At 43.0% G+C, this 16,440-nt stretch overlaps 2 protein-coding genes across 2 annotated transcripts; both read left to right on the forward strand.

Moving 5' to 3' along the window:
* The first annotated feature begins 1,154 nt into the window (after positions 1-1,154).
* Positions 1,155-2,218, forward strand: LOC141129580 (olfactory receptor 52Z1P-like). Its single transcript, XM_073617677.1, has one exon. The coding sequence runs from the start codon at positions 1,155-1,157 to the stop codon at positions 2,124-2,126; it is 972 nt and encodes a 323-aa protein (XP_073473778.1). The 3' UTR covers positions 2,127-2,218.
* A 12,445-nt stretch (positions 2,219-14,663) lies between these two features.
* On the forward strand, positions 14,664-16,160 carry LOC141126388 (olfactory receptor 52H1-like). Its single transcript, XM_073612335.1, has one exon. The coding sequence runs from the start codon at positions 15,162-15,164 to the stop codon at positions 16,158-16,160; it is 999 nt and encodes a 332-aa protein (XP_073468436.1). The 5' UTR covers positions 14,664-15,161.
* Positions 16,161-16,440: the final 280 nt, after the last annotated feature.

Genomic DNA, 16,440 nt, shown 5'->3' on the forward strand with positions numbered 1-16,440 from the left:
TATAATCACACAACATACAGAGATATACAATGTAATACTGACACATAATCACACACATAGGTTGTACTTGATGGACTTTTTTCAACCTCACCTACTATGTAACTATCTACACCAGAAAAATGCACAAATATTTGACTGCACCCCCCCCCCCCCCCTGGAACAGCAACAGTCTTCCTAGACTTGCCAAAGGAAATCCCCCTTCTAGGAGCTCTGTGTCCCCCTGAGTAGCATTTTTAACAAAGTCCCAACTTGTAGGAGCTCTATGTCCCCTTTCTTGAAAATACCAGCCCCCCTCAGGCTCCTTGGTGAAATGTCCCAGGGTTTAGCTTATTGGCAGTGTCCCAGAAAGCTTGATTGATGTTGCATCGGGCAGGTCTCTCCCTTTTAGGCCCTGATGGGTGTAGAGGTACTTACACTATCCTGCTGCTTCAGAAGAGACTACTGTCCAGGTCTCCGGCTGTCCAGATCCTTCCATGTAAGCCAGGGTGTCTCCTAGAAGAGGCTGTAGGGCAGTGGAGATCCCTCTATCCTTCGTCCTAAGCTCCCAACATGGAGGCAGAGCCCCCCTCAGCCCCATGGTCCCCTTCCAGGCCACACGACACAGCCTCAATACTCCATCTTCCACCCGATCTCCTGCTGGCCAGGCTCTGCAATATTTAAAGGCTGATCCAGCCAACCTGCCAAGCCTCCTGCCTGGAGATTTACCAGATTACCATAAATATGCAGATCGGGACCTCCTGGCCTCCACCTACTAGCTTCTAGAAACTTCTCCGAGCTTCTCGAACCAGGGGGAGATACCAGAGGCCTGACCTGTAGAGCCCTCCAGCCTAACCTACAGTAACCTGACCCAATTTCCAGACTCACACAATTACCATGAATCAGAAATACATTTTTTCACCCTAGACTACATACTAGAGGGTGCTGCATATGCATATAATAATAACAAAAAACATAAAAAGAAACATTTTCTTTAACGTTTTGTACTTTATATAGTGTTGTGACTGCAGTATATCTGGAGCCCCCATATAGAGGATCTCATAACAATTGCTGAGTTTGTTTCACATGTTGTAAAAGTCCACCATTTTTATGGTAATTACTATGCAACAACTGATGTTTTACCTCTTCTGAATACAGGCATTCAAATTACTCGGTAAATGTGGAATTCTACCAGTCTCCACCCTGACTATTTCCTTCTGATGGGAATCCCTGGACTGGAGAACTCACATCTCCTTATCTCCATCCCGTTCTCCATCATGTATATCCTGTCTCTTCTAGGGAACTCTATCTTGATATTGGTCATCTCAGCCAATGAAAGCCTCCACCAACCCATGTATATCTTCCTGGTTATGTTGGCAGTCAGTGACGTCCTCTTGAGCTCCACCACCATACCCAAGACCCTCAGCTTATTCTGGTTCAATTCTCAAGAGATCTCTTTCAACGGATGTCTCACCCAAGTATTTTTCATTCATTCCAGTTTTGGGGCAGAATCGGCCATCTTGCTTTCCATGGCCTATGATCGTTACTGCGCCATATGCCATCCTTTGAGCTATTCCACAACCCTCACCAGTTCCTTTATCAGGAAGGCAGCTACTTTTGCTCTTTCTAGAAGTCTTTTAATGGTAACCCCATTCGTATTCCTCCTTAATAGATTGCCATTCCAGCAAAGCAACCTGATAGAGCACACCTACTGTGAGCACATGTCGGTGGCCAGGTTGGGTACAGCTGACATAATGGTTAATGTGGTGTACGGACTGGTCATTGCCGCTTGTGCCACTGGTCTCGACATCTCTCTCATTTCTGCATCCTATGTATTAATAATCTCAACTGTTCTGAGGCTGCCGTCCTCTGAGGATCGTTTCAAAGCCTTTAATACATGCGTGTCACATGTCTGCGTTATTGTTCTCTTCTACACTCCAGCTTTCTTCTCTTTTATCGCTCACAGAGTTGGCCACAAATACATACCACTGCAGGTCCACATCCTCCTGGCCAACCTCTATGTTCTTGTCCCTCCGATGATGAACCCGATCATCTATGGCATAAAAATGAGAGAAATTCGTCAACGGGCATTCACCATGGTTTCTAGATTTGTAGGCGGAGAGCACACGGTCACGTTTAGCCTTAAATAATACACCGTTCCCTGGATGGGTGAGTTTCATAACATGATAAACATTTTCTCATCATCTTCCATCATCCATGAGATGAGCAAATACTAAGCTAATTCCAGGGGCAAGTTGCTTGGTTTTCAGCTTGGATGAACAAAATCATGACTCCTAAATCTCAGATCGATGGAAAGCCAAAGGCTGATATATGTAGATATATTTAGAATGTCTAAATAAAAATAGACGTATATCGAATAGCAGTGGTCATCAATTCTGGGGGCACCAAAAGGCATTGCTGCTCGGGCGCCATATTGGAATCAGACCTCTGCTTTTCTTGATGACACAGATGTGGCTTTCATGAAATTCGTTTTATATTGAGGCAATGAACATAAGAGAGGAGAGCATCTATATAGGAAATGGAGATATGACAATATATTTGGAGTCTTTTAGATTTAGCCCTGTTGGTGATCCCATAGAGTTGATGACCACTGCTATTCTTTATATCTCACTGAAAGAATATTCATGTCTATATAAGATGTTCTGAAGAATGGGATCTACAAATGGTTCTTCTTGGAAAATGTATAATTTGCGATATAGAATATACAATTAGGGCGTGGGTCCTGAAATTAACCCTTCCAGAAACGTTTGGTCCTGCATGCCTAAACATTGCAGGATGAATTGTATATGTGAATTTGTTGTTTTTAATGGTGTTTTGTACCTTATTGTTTTTATGTTTATGGAATAAAAATTTATTATTTTTTATCATTTCTGTGTAAATTCCCAGAGGCCCCATCTATGGTCTCCCTGCCTTGTCTGACATTTAAAAGGGGGGGAGGGTTGTTCCATTGATACTTAAAGGGATGGTGGCTACTGAAAATAAGGAAATAATATACATGTGTTGACAACAGAGCTGATAGTGAACCATGGGGGATGAATAAATAGGCAAGATGGACCATGGGCTGCTGGAAGAAGTGACAGAGCAGGACCTGATAATAGACCATTAGGGTTGAAGGAATAGGCAAGGTGGACCATGAGCTGCTGGGAGAAGAGGCAGAGCAGGAGCTGATAGTGGACCATGGGAAATAAGGAATTGGCAAGATAGACCATGGGTTGCTGGGAGAAAAGACAGAACAGGAGCTGATAATGGACCATTAGGGTTGCAGGAATAGGCAAGATGGACCATGGACTACTGAGAGAAGAGGCAGAGTGGCAGCTGATAGTGGATCATGGGGGATGGAGGGATAGGCAGGATGGACCATGGACTGCTGGGAGAAGAGGCAGAGCAGGAGCTGATAGTTGACCACCGGAGGTTGGGAATTGGCAAGATTGAAAGTGGACTGCTGGGAGAAGAGCAGAGCAGGAGCTGAGAGTGGACCATGAGGGATGAAGCGATAGGCAAGATGGACCATGGGCTGCTGGGGGAAGAAGCAGAGCAGGAGCTGATAGTGGACATGGCAGATGAAGGGATAGGCAAGATGGACAATGGACTGCTGGGAGAAAAGGCAGAGCAGCAGCTGACAGTGGACCATGGTGAATAAAGAACTGGCAAGATGGACCATGGACTTCTGGCAGAAGAGGCAGAACAAGAGCTGATAGTGGACCATGGGGGATAAAGGGATGGGCAAGGTGGACCATGGACTGCTGAGAGAAGAGGCAGAGCAGGAGCTAATAATGGACCATTAGGGTTGAAGGAATAGGCAAGATGGACCATGGGCTGCTGGGAGAAGAAGCAGAGCAGGAGCTGATAGTGGACCATGGTGGGTGAAGGAACAGGCAAGATGGACCATGGACTGCTGGAAGAAAAGGCAGAGCAGGAGCTGATAGTGGACCATGGGGGATAAAGGGATGGGCAAGGTGGACCATGGACTGCTGAGAGAAGAGGCAGAGCAGGAGCTAATAATGGACCATTAGGGTTGAAGGAATAGGCAAGATGGACCATGGGCTGCTGGGAGAAGAAGCAGAGCAGGAGCTGATAGTGGACCATGGTGGGTGAAGGAACAGGCAAGATGGACCATGGACTGCTGGAAGAAAAGGCAGAGCAGGAGCTGATAGTGGACCATGGGGGATAAAGGGATGGGCAAGGTGGACCATGGACTGCTGAGAGAAGAGGCAGAGCAGGAGCTAATAATGGACCATTAGGGTTGAAGGAATAGGCAAGATGGACCATGGGCTGCTGGGAGAAGAAGCAGAGCAGGAGCTGATAGTGGACCATGGTGGGTGAAGGAACAGGCAAGATGGACCATGGACTGCTGGAAGAAAAGGCAGAGCAGGAGCTGATAGTGGACCATGGTGGATTAAGGGATAGGCAAGATGGACCATGGGCTACTGGGAGAAGAGGCAGAGCAATAGCTGATAGTGGACCATAGGGGATGAAGGAATAGACAGGATGGACGATGGAGTACTGCAATCTAATTTTTTACATGTTACAAAAAATATATATATTGTATTGTATTTATGTGCCCTAAAATAAATGAGAGTACATTTTACTAAAAATATTGATTTGATAAACAGTAACACAAATCTTGCATGCCATAAAATTTGTAGCTGCCACCATTTTATTTTACAGGGTCATTGCTTTCAGAAATATATTATTATAAAATGTTTTGGGGGTTTTAAGTAAAATGTTAATAAATACACAACTGTATTAAATGTTGTATTTATGGATATGAAGTCCATCTTTAAATGATAAAAAGGAAATATTATGACAATGACTACATAAAGATTTATCATTATCCATGTTCTATTTCCCTGAGGGATCTTATTATCTCATCCTAGGTTGTGGACGTCTCCCCGGTGGATTGCCGATGTCCTGAGGCTCAGTGTACTCTATATATTAGACCGAGCTCCTTTATTTCCTCTACAGATGTTCTACACACCAGATCCTGACTCTGCTGGCCTGGTGAGACAATTCCACTATCCAGAGACACGGCTCATATCATACATAGAAGAACACTGGATCCTCAGGTGCTCCTCGTTCATTGCATGTCAATGAGTCCATCATCCAGAGACAAGGCTGGCATCATACATAGTGTGCTGGATCCTCAGTCACGTCTCCTTCATTGTATGTAGATGATGAGTCTATTCTCCATAGACACAACTCACATCATCATTTATAATATGAAGGATCCTCAGTCACTCCTCATGCATTGTATGTAGATGGCTCCATTATCCAGGGACAAGGCTGGCTATATACAGAGTAGGCCGGATCCTCAATCACTCTTCATTCATTTTATGTAGATGATCCCCTTATCTATAGACACGGCTGGCATCATACATAGTAAGTGAGATCCTCAGATACTCCTCATTCAATGTATGTAGATGATTCTATTATCTAAAGACATGGGTGACATCATTCTAATGCCCCGTACACACGGTCGGACATTGATCGGACATTGATCGTACACACGGTCGGACATTGATCGGACATTCCGACAACAAAATCCATGGATTTTTCCCGACGGATGTTGGCTCAAACTTGTCCTGCAAAAACACGGTCACAAAACGTTGTCAGAAAATCCGATCGTTCTGAACGTGGTGACGTAAAACACGTACGTCTGGACTATAAACGGGGCAATAGCCAATAGCTTTCATCTCTTTATTTATTCTGCGCATGCGTGGCACTTTGTGCGTCGGATTTGTGTACACACGATCGGAATTTAAAGTATCGGATTTTGTTGTCGGAAAATTTTATATCCTGCTTTCAAACTTTGTGTGTCGGAAATTCCGATGGAAAAAGTCAGATGGAGCCCACACACGGAATTTCTGACAACAAACTCCGATCGCACATATTCCGTCGGAAAGTCCGACCGCGTGTACAGGGCATAAGGCATCATATGTGGTCAATGTTTATAAACAATGTTACTTTGTATCTCTCTATCTCCCCTCTGATCAATGTTTATAAACAATGTTACTTTGTATCTCTCTATCTCCCGTCTGATCAATGTTTATAAACAATGTTACTTTGTATCTCTCTATCTCCCCTCTGATCAATGTTTATAAACAATGTTACTTTGTATCTCTCTATCTCCCGTCTGATCAATGTTTATAAACAATGTTACTTTGTATCTCTCTATCTCCCCTCTGATCAATGTTTATAAACAATGTTACTTTGTATCTCTCTATCTCCCGTCTGATCAATGTTTATAAACAATGTTACTTTGTATCTCTCTATCTCCCCTCTGATCAATGTTTATAAACAATGTTACTTTGTATCTCTCTATCTCCCATCTGATCAATGTTTATAAACAATGTTACTTTGTATTTCTCGATCTCTCTTCTGATCAATGTTTATAAACAATGTTACTTTGTATATCTCTATCTCCTGTCTGATCAATGTTTATAAACAATGTTACTTTGTATCTCCCATCTGATCAATGTTTATAAACAATGTTACTTTGTATCTCTCTATCTCCTGTCTGATCAATGTTTATAAACAATGTTACTTTGTATCTCTCTATCTCCTGTCTGATCAATGTTTATAAACATTGTTACTTTGTATCTCTCTATCTCCCATCTGATCAATGTTTATAAACAATGTTACTTTGTATCTCTCTATCTCCTGTCTGATCAATGTTTATAAACAATGTTACTTTGTATATCTCTATCTCCTGTCTGATCAATGTTTATAAACAATGTTACTTTGTATTTCTCGATCTCTCTTCTGATCAATGTTTATAAACAATGTTACTTTGTATATCTCTATCTCTTCTCTGATCAATGTTTATAAACAATGTTACTTTGTATCTCTCTATCTCCCATCTGATCAATGTTTATAAACAATGTTACTTTGTATATCTCTATCTCCTGTCTGATTAATGTTTATAAACAATGTTACTTTGTATCTCTCTATCTCTTTTCTGATCAATGTTTATAAACAATGTTACTTTGTATCTCTCTATCTCTTCTCTGATCAATGTTTATAAACAATGTTACTTTGTATCTCTCTATCTCCCGTCTGATCAATGTTTATAAACAATGTTACTTTGTATCTCTCTGTCTCCCATCTGATCAATGTTTATAAACAATGTTACTTTGTATCTCTCTGTCTCCTGTCTGATCAATGTTTATAAACAATGTTACTTTGTATCTCTCTGTCTCCCATCTGATCAATGTTTATAAACAATGTTACTTTGTATATCTCTATCTCTTCTCTGATCAATGTTTATAAACAATGTTACTTTGTATCTCTCTATCTCCCATCTGATCAATGTTTATAAACAATGTTACTTTGTATATCTCTATCTCCTGTCTGATTAATGTTTATAAACAATGTTACTTTGTATCTCTCTATCTCTTTTCTGATCAATGTTTATAAACAATGTTACTTTGTATCTCTCTATCTCTTCTCTGATCAGGCATCACCCCGGTTTAACCCCTTCAAGCCATGAATGCAAATTTGCATACGGTTGGGATGAAGGGGTTTAATCTTTTTTCTACATTGTTTCTTTATTTTTTTTTGTATTGAATGTATTGCTTTCATGAGGGATGAATAACACCTCTTATGGTTGCATGATAGGCCATGATAGGCCATGATAGACCATGATAGGCCATGATAGACCATGATAGACCATGATAGGCCATGATAGGCCATGATAGACCATGATAGGCCATGATAGGCCATGATAGGCCATGATAGGCCATGATAGACCATGATAGGCCATGATAGACCATGATAGACCATGATAGGCCATGATAGGCCATGATAGACCATGATAGACCATGATAGGCCATGATAGGCCATGATAGGCCATGATAGACCATGATAGGCCATGATAGGCCATGATAGGCCATGATAGACCATGATAGACCATGATAGACCATGATAGGCCATGATAGACCATGATAGGCCATGATAGACCATGATAGACCATGATAGGCCATGATAGGCCATGATAGGCCATGATAGACCATGATAGGCCATGATAGGCCATGATAGACCATGATAGGCCATGATAGGCCATGATAGGCCATGATAGGCCATGATAGACCATGATAGGCCATGATAGGCCATGATAGGTCTTCTATATGGAGAGATCTGAGGTCTATTAGAGTCCCATCAAAGTCAGATTGTAAAGTTGCACTTAGTCAGGCTGGTGTGAACTGAGAATAAACTCCTGGATTAGTGACTGCTATGAAGGGGAACCTCCGCAGAATTTTTTTTCCTAAAGGAACAATAAATGTTGTTCACGAAAATGTGTATTTTCCTTTTAACCCCTTCAATACCAGGGCACTTTCACACCCCCCCCCCCTCCTTCCTGCCCAGGACAATTTTCAGTTTTCGGCACTGTCACCCTTTGAATGACAATTGCGCGGTCATGTGACACTGTACACAGAGGACATTTGTATCATTTTCTTCACACAGATAGAGCTTTCTGGATTTTTTTATTTTTTTGCTAAATAAACAAAAAAAGACCGAACGTTTTGAAAAAAAAAAAACTTGTTTTTCTTTGTTTCTGTTATAAAAATTTGCAAATAAATCATCTTTCTTCATAAATTTATTCCAAAATGTATTCTGCCCCATTTCTCTGGTGACAATCCCTCCAATCAGTGTATATTATTTATTCTGTGGGAAAGTTATAGAGACCACAAACCACAGTTTCCTGTGTACATGTAGTTTGTGATCATGATATATTGACAAGTGAAATTGGTCCCAGAGTGAAATGTGAGAAAATTACACATATACAGTATATATATATATACAGTATCTGACAAAAGTAAGTACACCCCTCAGTGACATTTGTGTAAATCTTTTCTTCTATCTTTTCATGTGACAACACTGAAGAAATGACACTTGTCTACAATGTAAAGTAGTGAGTGTACAGCTTGTATAACAGTGTAAATTTACTGTCCCCTCAAAATAACTCAACACACAGCCATTAATGTCTAAACCGCTGGAAACAAAAGTCAGTACACCCCTAAGTGAAAATCTCCAAATTGGGCCCAATTAGCCATTTTCCCTCCCCGGTGTCATGTGACTCATTAGTGTTACAAGGTCTCATGTGTGAATGGGGAGCAGGTGTGTTAAATTTGGTGTTATCGCTCTCACTCTCTCATACTGGTCACTGGAAGTACAACATGGCACCTCATGACAAAGAACTCTCTGAGGATCTGAAAAAAAAGAATTGTTGCTCTACATAAAGATGGCCTAGGCTATAAGAAGATTGCCAAGACCCTGAAACTGAGCTGCAGCACGGTGGCCAAGACCATACAGCGGTATAACAGGACAGGTTCCACTCAGAACAGGCCTCGCCATGGTCCACCAAAGAAGTTGAGGTCACGTGCTCAGCGTCATATCCAGAGGTTGTCTTTGGGAAATAGACGTATGAGTGCTGCCAGCATTGCTGCAGAGGTTGTAGGGGTGGGGGGTCAGCCTGTCAGTGCTCAGACCATACGCCGCACACTGCATCAAATTGGTCTGCATGGCTGTCATCCCAGAAGGAAGCCTCTTCTAAAGATGATGCACAAGAATGTCCACAAACAGTTTGCTGAAGACAAGCAGACTAAGGAGATGGATTACTGGAACCATGTCCTGTGGTCTGATGAGACCAAGATAAACGTATTTGGTTCAGATGGTGACAAGCGTGTGTGGGGGCAACCAGGTGAGGAGGACAAAGACAAGTGTGTCTTGTCTACAGTCAAGCATGGTGGTGGGGGTGTCATGGTCTGGGGCTGCCGGCACTGGGGGGCTACAGATCATTGAGGGAACCATGAATGCCAACATGTACTGTGATATACTGAAGCAGAGCATGATCCCCTCCCTTCAGAGACTGGACCGCAGGGCAGTATTCCAACATGATAACCACCCCAAACACACCTCCAAGACCACCACTGCCTTGCTAAAGAAGCTGAGGGTAAAGGTGATGGACTGGCCAAGCATGTCTCCAGACCTAAACCCTATTGATCATCTGTGGGACATCCTCAAACGGAAGGTGGAGGAGCGCAAGGTCTCTAACATCCACCAGCTCCGTGATGTCATCATGGGGGAGGGGAAGAGGACTCCAGTGACAACCTGTGAAGCTCCGGTGACCTCCATGTCCAAGAGGGTTAAGGCAGTGCTGGAAAATAATGGAGGCCACACAAAATATTGACACTTTGGGCCCAATTTGGAGATTTTCACTTAGGGGTGTACTGACTTTTGTTGCCAGCGGTTTGGACATTAATGGCTGTGTGTTTTCACACATTGTGATTGCTTATACCAATGAATTTCACTGCAACCATTCTTACTGAATGGAACTGATTCATTCAGTGTTGGGATTAGCTGTGATTGGCCCGGTCTGTACCATGTGATCACTGTGACCAATCACAGCTAGCAACACAATTGTACACAGTGAATGGCAAGAGAGGAAACCGTCTATTGTTTATAATTGTCATGTTATCTGCTGTGATTGGTCACAACAATCACATGGTACTGGCAGCGGGCCGGTATAGTGATCAGTCATTGGTGGACACAGCCGGTGATAGACCACGCCCCTGAGTCATATGATGACCACTCAGAGAGACAAAAGAGGTCCGTCCATCAATCTGTTATAAGCCGGGTGGGAAATTGTTACAATCCATAGCAGACCCTTATCCCAGGAGAGAGCGGTGATCCACAGTGATGTCATCAACTCCTCCCAGAAGCATTAGAAGCAAGGATTGAGGTCATTTTTATTTCTTACTTTTTTCCTTATCAGCCTGATTTCTAAAATGTTTTAGCAGGTGATTTGTATTTAGGGGGCTGAAGGCTTTCAATAGAGCAGATCTTCCATGTTAATGGAAGGTCTGCATTTATCTTTTTGATCTCAATTCAATAACATGATGATGTTCTATATGTGTTCTCTAATGTGACAGTTAGGGCTAGTTTACATGTTGCTTCAAAACAAGGCTTCGGACAGGCTTTGTTAAAGCTCTCTGAACACCAGTCAGAGCTCCTGTCACTAAATACAATGGTCAGCTGACAGTCCTGTTCACACCTTGCTTTTGCTTGGTGCTTCGATGAGCCTTCAGTGGGGCTTTGGTGGAGCTTTGATGAGGCTTCGGTGGGCTTAGATGAGGCTTCGGTGGGGCTTCAATCAGGCTTTGGTGGGGCTTCGATCAGGCTTTGGTGGGGCTTCGATGAGGCTTCGGTGGGGCTTCGATGAGGCTTCGGTGGGGCTTCGATCAGGCTTTGGTGGGGCTTCGATCAGGCTTTGGTGGGGCTTCGATGAGGCTTCGGTGGGGCTTCGATGAGGCTTCGGTGGGGCTTCGATCAGGCTTTGGTGGGGCTTCGATGAGGCTTCGGTGGGGCTTTGATGAGGCTTTGGTGGGGCTTTGATGAGGCTTCCGTGGGGCTTTGGTGGGGCTTCGATGTGTTGACCAATGTGACAGTTAGGGCTAGTTTACACGTTGCTTTAAAACAAGGCTTCAGACAGGCTTTGTTAAAGCTCTCTGAACGCCAATCAGAGCTCCTGTCACTAAATAAAATGGTTAGTTTACAGTCCTGTTCACACCTTGCTTTTGCTTTGTGCTTCAATGAGACTTCTATGAAGCTTGGATGAGGCTTTGGTGGGGCTTTGGTGGAGCTTCAGGGGGGCTTTGTGGGACTTCAATTAGGCTTCGGGGGGGGCTTTGATGAGGCTTCAGTGGGGCTTCAATGAGGCTTTAGTGGGGCTTTGATGAGGCTTTGGTGGGGCTTCGATGAGGCTTCAAGAGGGCTTCAATGAGGCTTTGGTGGGGCTTCAATGAGGCTTTGGTGGGGCTTCAATGAGGCTTCAGTGGGGCTTTAATGAGGCTTCGGTGGGGCTTTTATGAGGCTTTGGTGGGGCTTTGATGAGGCTTTGGTGGGGCTTCAATGAGGCTTCAGTGGGGCTTTGGTGGGGCTTCGATGAGGCTTTGGTGGGGCTTCGATGAGGCTTTGGCGGGAGGAGCCCATGAGGCTTCGGTGGGACTTCAATGAGGCTTCAGTGAGGCTTCGGTGAGGCTTGGTGGGGCTTAGATGAGGCTTTGTGGGGCTTTGATGAGGCTTTGGTGGGGCTTTGGTGAGGATTTGTGGGGCTTCGATGAGGCTTCGGTGGGGCTTTGATGAGGCTTCGGTGGGGCTTCGGTGAGGATTCGTTGGGCTTCAATGAGGCTTTGGTGGGACTTCAATGAGGCTTCAGTGAGGCTTCGGTGAGGCTTCATGGGGCTTAGATGAGGCTTTGTGGGGCTTTGATGAGGCTTTGGTGGGGCTTTGGTGAGGATTTGTGGGGCTTTGATGAGGCTTTGGTGAGGATTCATGGGGCTTCGATGAGGCTTCGGTGGGGTTTCAGTGGGGCTTCAAGCGAGCTTTGCCACAGACATCTATGGAGGCTTTGAAGATGCTTTGATGCACCACTGAAGATACATGGGGTATCATTTTTGACGCGAAGCCGAAGCAAAGCAAAGTGTAAAAAGGACTGTAAGCCAACCATTTTATTTAGTGACAGGAGCTCTGACTGGCGTTCAGAGAGCTTTACCAAAGCCTGTCCGAAGCCTTGTTTAAGCCGAAAGGAAGTGTAATGGAGCCCTTACTCTATGAATGATTTGTCTTCCTAAATAATTGTGACATTGCTTCGTAAGCACATAGAAGAATAGATTGTATGTGGGTGGAAGATGACCCAATCCTTGCACCACATCTCAACATTTTATTAGAAATCGTTCAGGTAGAGATGGACTTTTCAGGTGCACATAAAAAAAACAGCAACAATATATTATATAAAATGTACAAATCCATGTATTTATTTCATTAAAGTGACTTAATAAAACCAATAATAATCATATTACGGTCTTGTTTGACCTTCGTTGGTTTGGTCAACATATATTAAGCTACAGATGTTATTTGCTCAATAATGACAAAATGGTTTCATTCAACAGTAGTTGGTCCAATCAGCATTCAATGACAGATATTACATTCTTGACGTGTTTCGCAAAAAGTGCAGCTTCTTCAGGAGTTATTGCAGCATAGATAACTGTATACAACACACAACACAGTGAATGGGTAAGTGTCCATTTTTTTGTGCTTTTTTGTGTTCTTGCATTACATGTATTATGTTTTTTTTTTTTTTGTGTGTGTTTTGTTTTGTATACAGTTATCTATACAGTAACTCCTGAAGAAGCCGTGCTTTTGGTGAAACATGTAGAGAATGTCCTGCTCTACCTGAACAATTTCTAAGCACGTATAATTTGGCAGACTCTTTTGAATATATACCCTTCTCAATTTTTATATTATAGCTTGGCAGATAGACCGACATTTAAAAGATGTTTTTTGTAAAGTTTATAAAATTAGTTAAATCTGAAATGTATCCAATGTTTTTAACCACTTCCAGTCTGGAGATATTCTGACATTTCTCTCCTATTTGTTAAAAACACCATATTTATTTATTTTTTTGTGCTAGAAAACTACTTAGAACCCCCAGACGTTATATATATTTTTTTTAAATCAGAGGCCCTGGAGAATCAAATGGTGGGTGCTGCAATTTTTTTTATGTCAACACAGGATTTGCACGGCAGTTTTTCAACGCAAATTTTAATTGGGGGGAAAAATGCTTTTAATGAATTGTAATGCACAAAAACATAACATATAACCCAGTTGTTTTTATAAAATATAAAAGATGATGTTACGCCAAGTAAATAGATACCAAACATGTCGCACTTCAAAATTGCCCCAAGCCCGTGGAATGGCGCCCGAACTACGGTACCTAAACATCTCCATAGGCGACAATTTAATCTCATCTGGTCTGCAAAGCATGGTGGGGGAGGGGTGAGGGGAATAACTGTGTGGCTGTCAATGCAGCAGCTGAAAGTCGGCATCTCCTCTCCCCTCCTTTACAGGTTACCAGTTTAGAATTCCAGAGGAGGTCCGATGCTGGAATTATTATTCTCACACGTGTGGTGTAATCGCCATTTACATACACATGCGGGACCGACGCACGGCTTTACATTTGTGTGTGAATGGGGTGCTTTTTTTTTTTTTAATTATTATTATTATTTGTTTTTGTTTACTTTTTTATCACTTTTATTGCTCTTGAAAAGGGATGAACAACATCCCTTGTGATAGCCATGACAGGTCCCTTTTTTTGGAGAGGTCTGGAGTCTATTAGACCCAAAATCTCTCATCTGGTCTGCAAAGCTTGGGGGGGGGGAATAACCGTGTGGCTGTCAATGCAGCAGCTGAAAGTTGGCATCTCCTCTTCCCTCCTTTCAGCTTCTGTATTGAGAGTCACAAAAGATCTGTTCCAGTAATTTCCCCCACCTGCCGCACTGATCGATCTCTCCTGTCCACTATCAGATTCCCCCCGTTGCCTGGGCCCCCCTATGTGTGCCCACCTCTCTGGCTTCCCTCCTCTCCTTCCAGCAGCTGCAGGCACAAAGAAGGATCTTTAAGATGGAGAGCAGGGCAAGGGAGGTGGGCTACAAATATGTCTTTACTAGCCCTTTTCTTTTCTAAATGAATATAGTGAGTGATAAGTACTGATCACTCACTGAGTTCATTCTTAAAAAATGAAGCATAGTAAACTTCCTATGCTTCACAGTTTATGAATGGGGAGGAGCTCCTGTCTCCTGGTCGTTCATCTGCAGTGCAGCTGAGGCTGCAGAAAGAAACCGGGGAATGGGTTTCCTCAGTCCCTTCCTCTGCCTATGAAGTGAGACTTCAGGGGTCTGCTCAGACCCCCCGATATCTCACCAAAGACTCCATAGGAAAAAAAAAAAAGAAAAGAAAAAAAAATTCAAAAATTTAAAGAAAAAAATTGTAAAAAAAAAAAAAATTAAAAATTGTAAAAAAAAAATCAGACTAATATTTCTAATCAGACTAAACAGCCACGTTCAATATGTAGCATAATTCAGCCACACCCACCGTTTGCCGCAGGTCACCATCTCCCTGTTAGGGGCCCCAGTGCATCTCTTTGCCCAGGGACATGGTGCTATTAGGATGAGACTGGCTACTGCCATGCCTAATTCTGCCCAACTGCCCAACCCAGTACTGCCCAACCAATGTCAACTTATCCCCTCTGATAATTTCTCCTAAAGTAGGTCATTGGTGGACCTTTACCATCACCGAGGATGCTCATTTCTTGACTTCTTTTTTTAATGCAGGCACATCAGATTACCCAGGAAATGTGGAACTCCACCAGCTTCCACCCTGATTATTTCCTCCTGATAGGAATTCCTGGCCTGGAGGACGCACATCTCCTGATCTCCATCCCCTTCTCCATCATGTATGTTCTGTCATTTCTGGGAAACTCTACGATAATATTGGTTATCTCAACCAATGAGATTCTCCACCAGCCAATGTATACCTTCTTGATGATGTTGGCACTCAGTGATGTCCTCTTGAGCTCTTCTACTGTCCCAAAGACCCTCAGCATCTTCTGGTTTAATTCTCATGAGATCTCCTTCAACGGATGCCTCACTGAGGTGTTCTTCATCCATTTCACTTTTGTCATTGAGTCGGCCATTTTGCTCTTCATGGCCTATGACCGTTACTGTGCCATATGTCACCCTTTAACATATGCTAAAACTCTTACCAACTCCTTCATAGTCAAGGCAGCCATGATGACCGTTTTCAGAAGTTTCTGCATGGTACTACCATTCGTCTTTCTACTTACGAGATTACCTTTTCAGCAAAGCAACGTGATAGAGCACACCTACTGTGAGCACATGTCGGTGGCCAAGCTGGCTACTGCTGACATACAAGTCAATGTGGTGTATGGACTGGTCATAGCCGCTTCTTCATCTGGTGTAGACATGATCCTCATTATAGTGTCCTATGGTGTAATAATCTCAGCAGTTCTGAGGCTCCCATCCTCTGAGGCTCGTTTCAAGGCCTTCAATACATGCGTGTCTCACATCTGTGTGATTATTCTCTTCTACATCCCGGCATTTTTTTCTTTTATAGCTCACAGAGTCGGTCACAAATACATTTCTCTGCAGTTCCACATTATTTTTGCTAACCTCTATGTCATCATTCCACCAATGATGAACCCAATCATCTATGGAGTAAGAACGAGAGAAATACGGGAGAAGACATTCTTCATATTTACTAGAATGACCAGTAATAGACCAGGAAGAGGGGTGACCTTCCTCTAAGAACATTGGTGACAAAGAGATGGTTTTGATTTCATGGCTGCTGTATAAATTGTAGAAAAAAACTTTTTGGTGTTCCTTAAGCTGACATCAAATTGTAGATGGGTCTCCTCAATCTGACATCAAATTGTAGATGGGTCTCCTCAATCTGACATCAAATTGTAGATGGGTCTCCTCAATCTGACATCAAATTGTAGATGGGTCTCCTCAATCTGACATCAAATTGTAGATGGGTCTCCTCAATCTGACATCAAATTGTAGATGGGTCTCCTCAATCTGACAT

The sequence above is a fragment of the Aquarana catesbeiana genome, linkage group LG02, assembly GCF_042186555.1.
Source record: "Aquarana catesbeiana isolate 2022-GZ linkage group LG02, ASM4218655v1, whole genome shotgun sequence".
Classification (NCBI taxonomy): domain Eukaryota; kingdom Metazoa; phylum Chordata; class Amphibia; order Anura; family Ranidae; genus Aquarana; species Aquarana catesbeiana.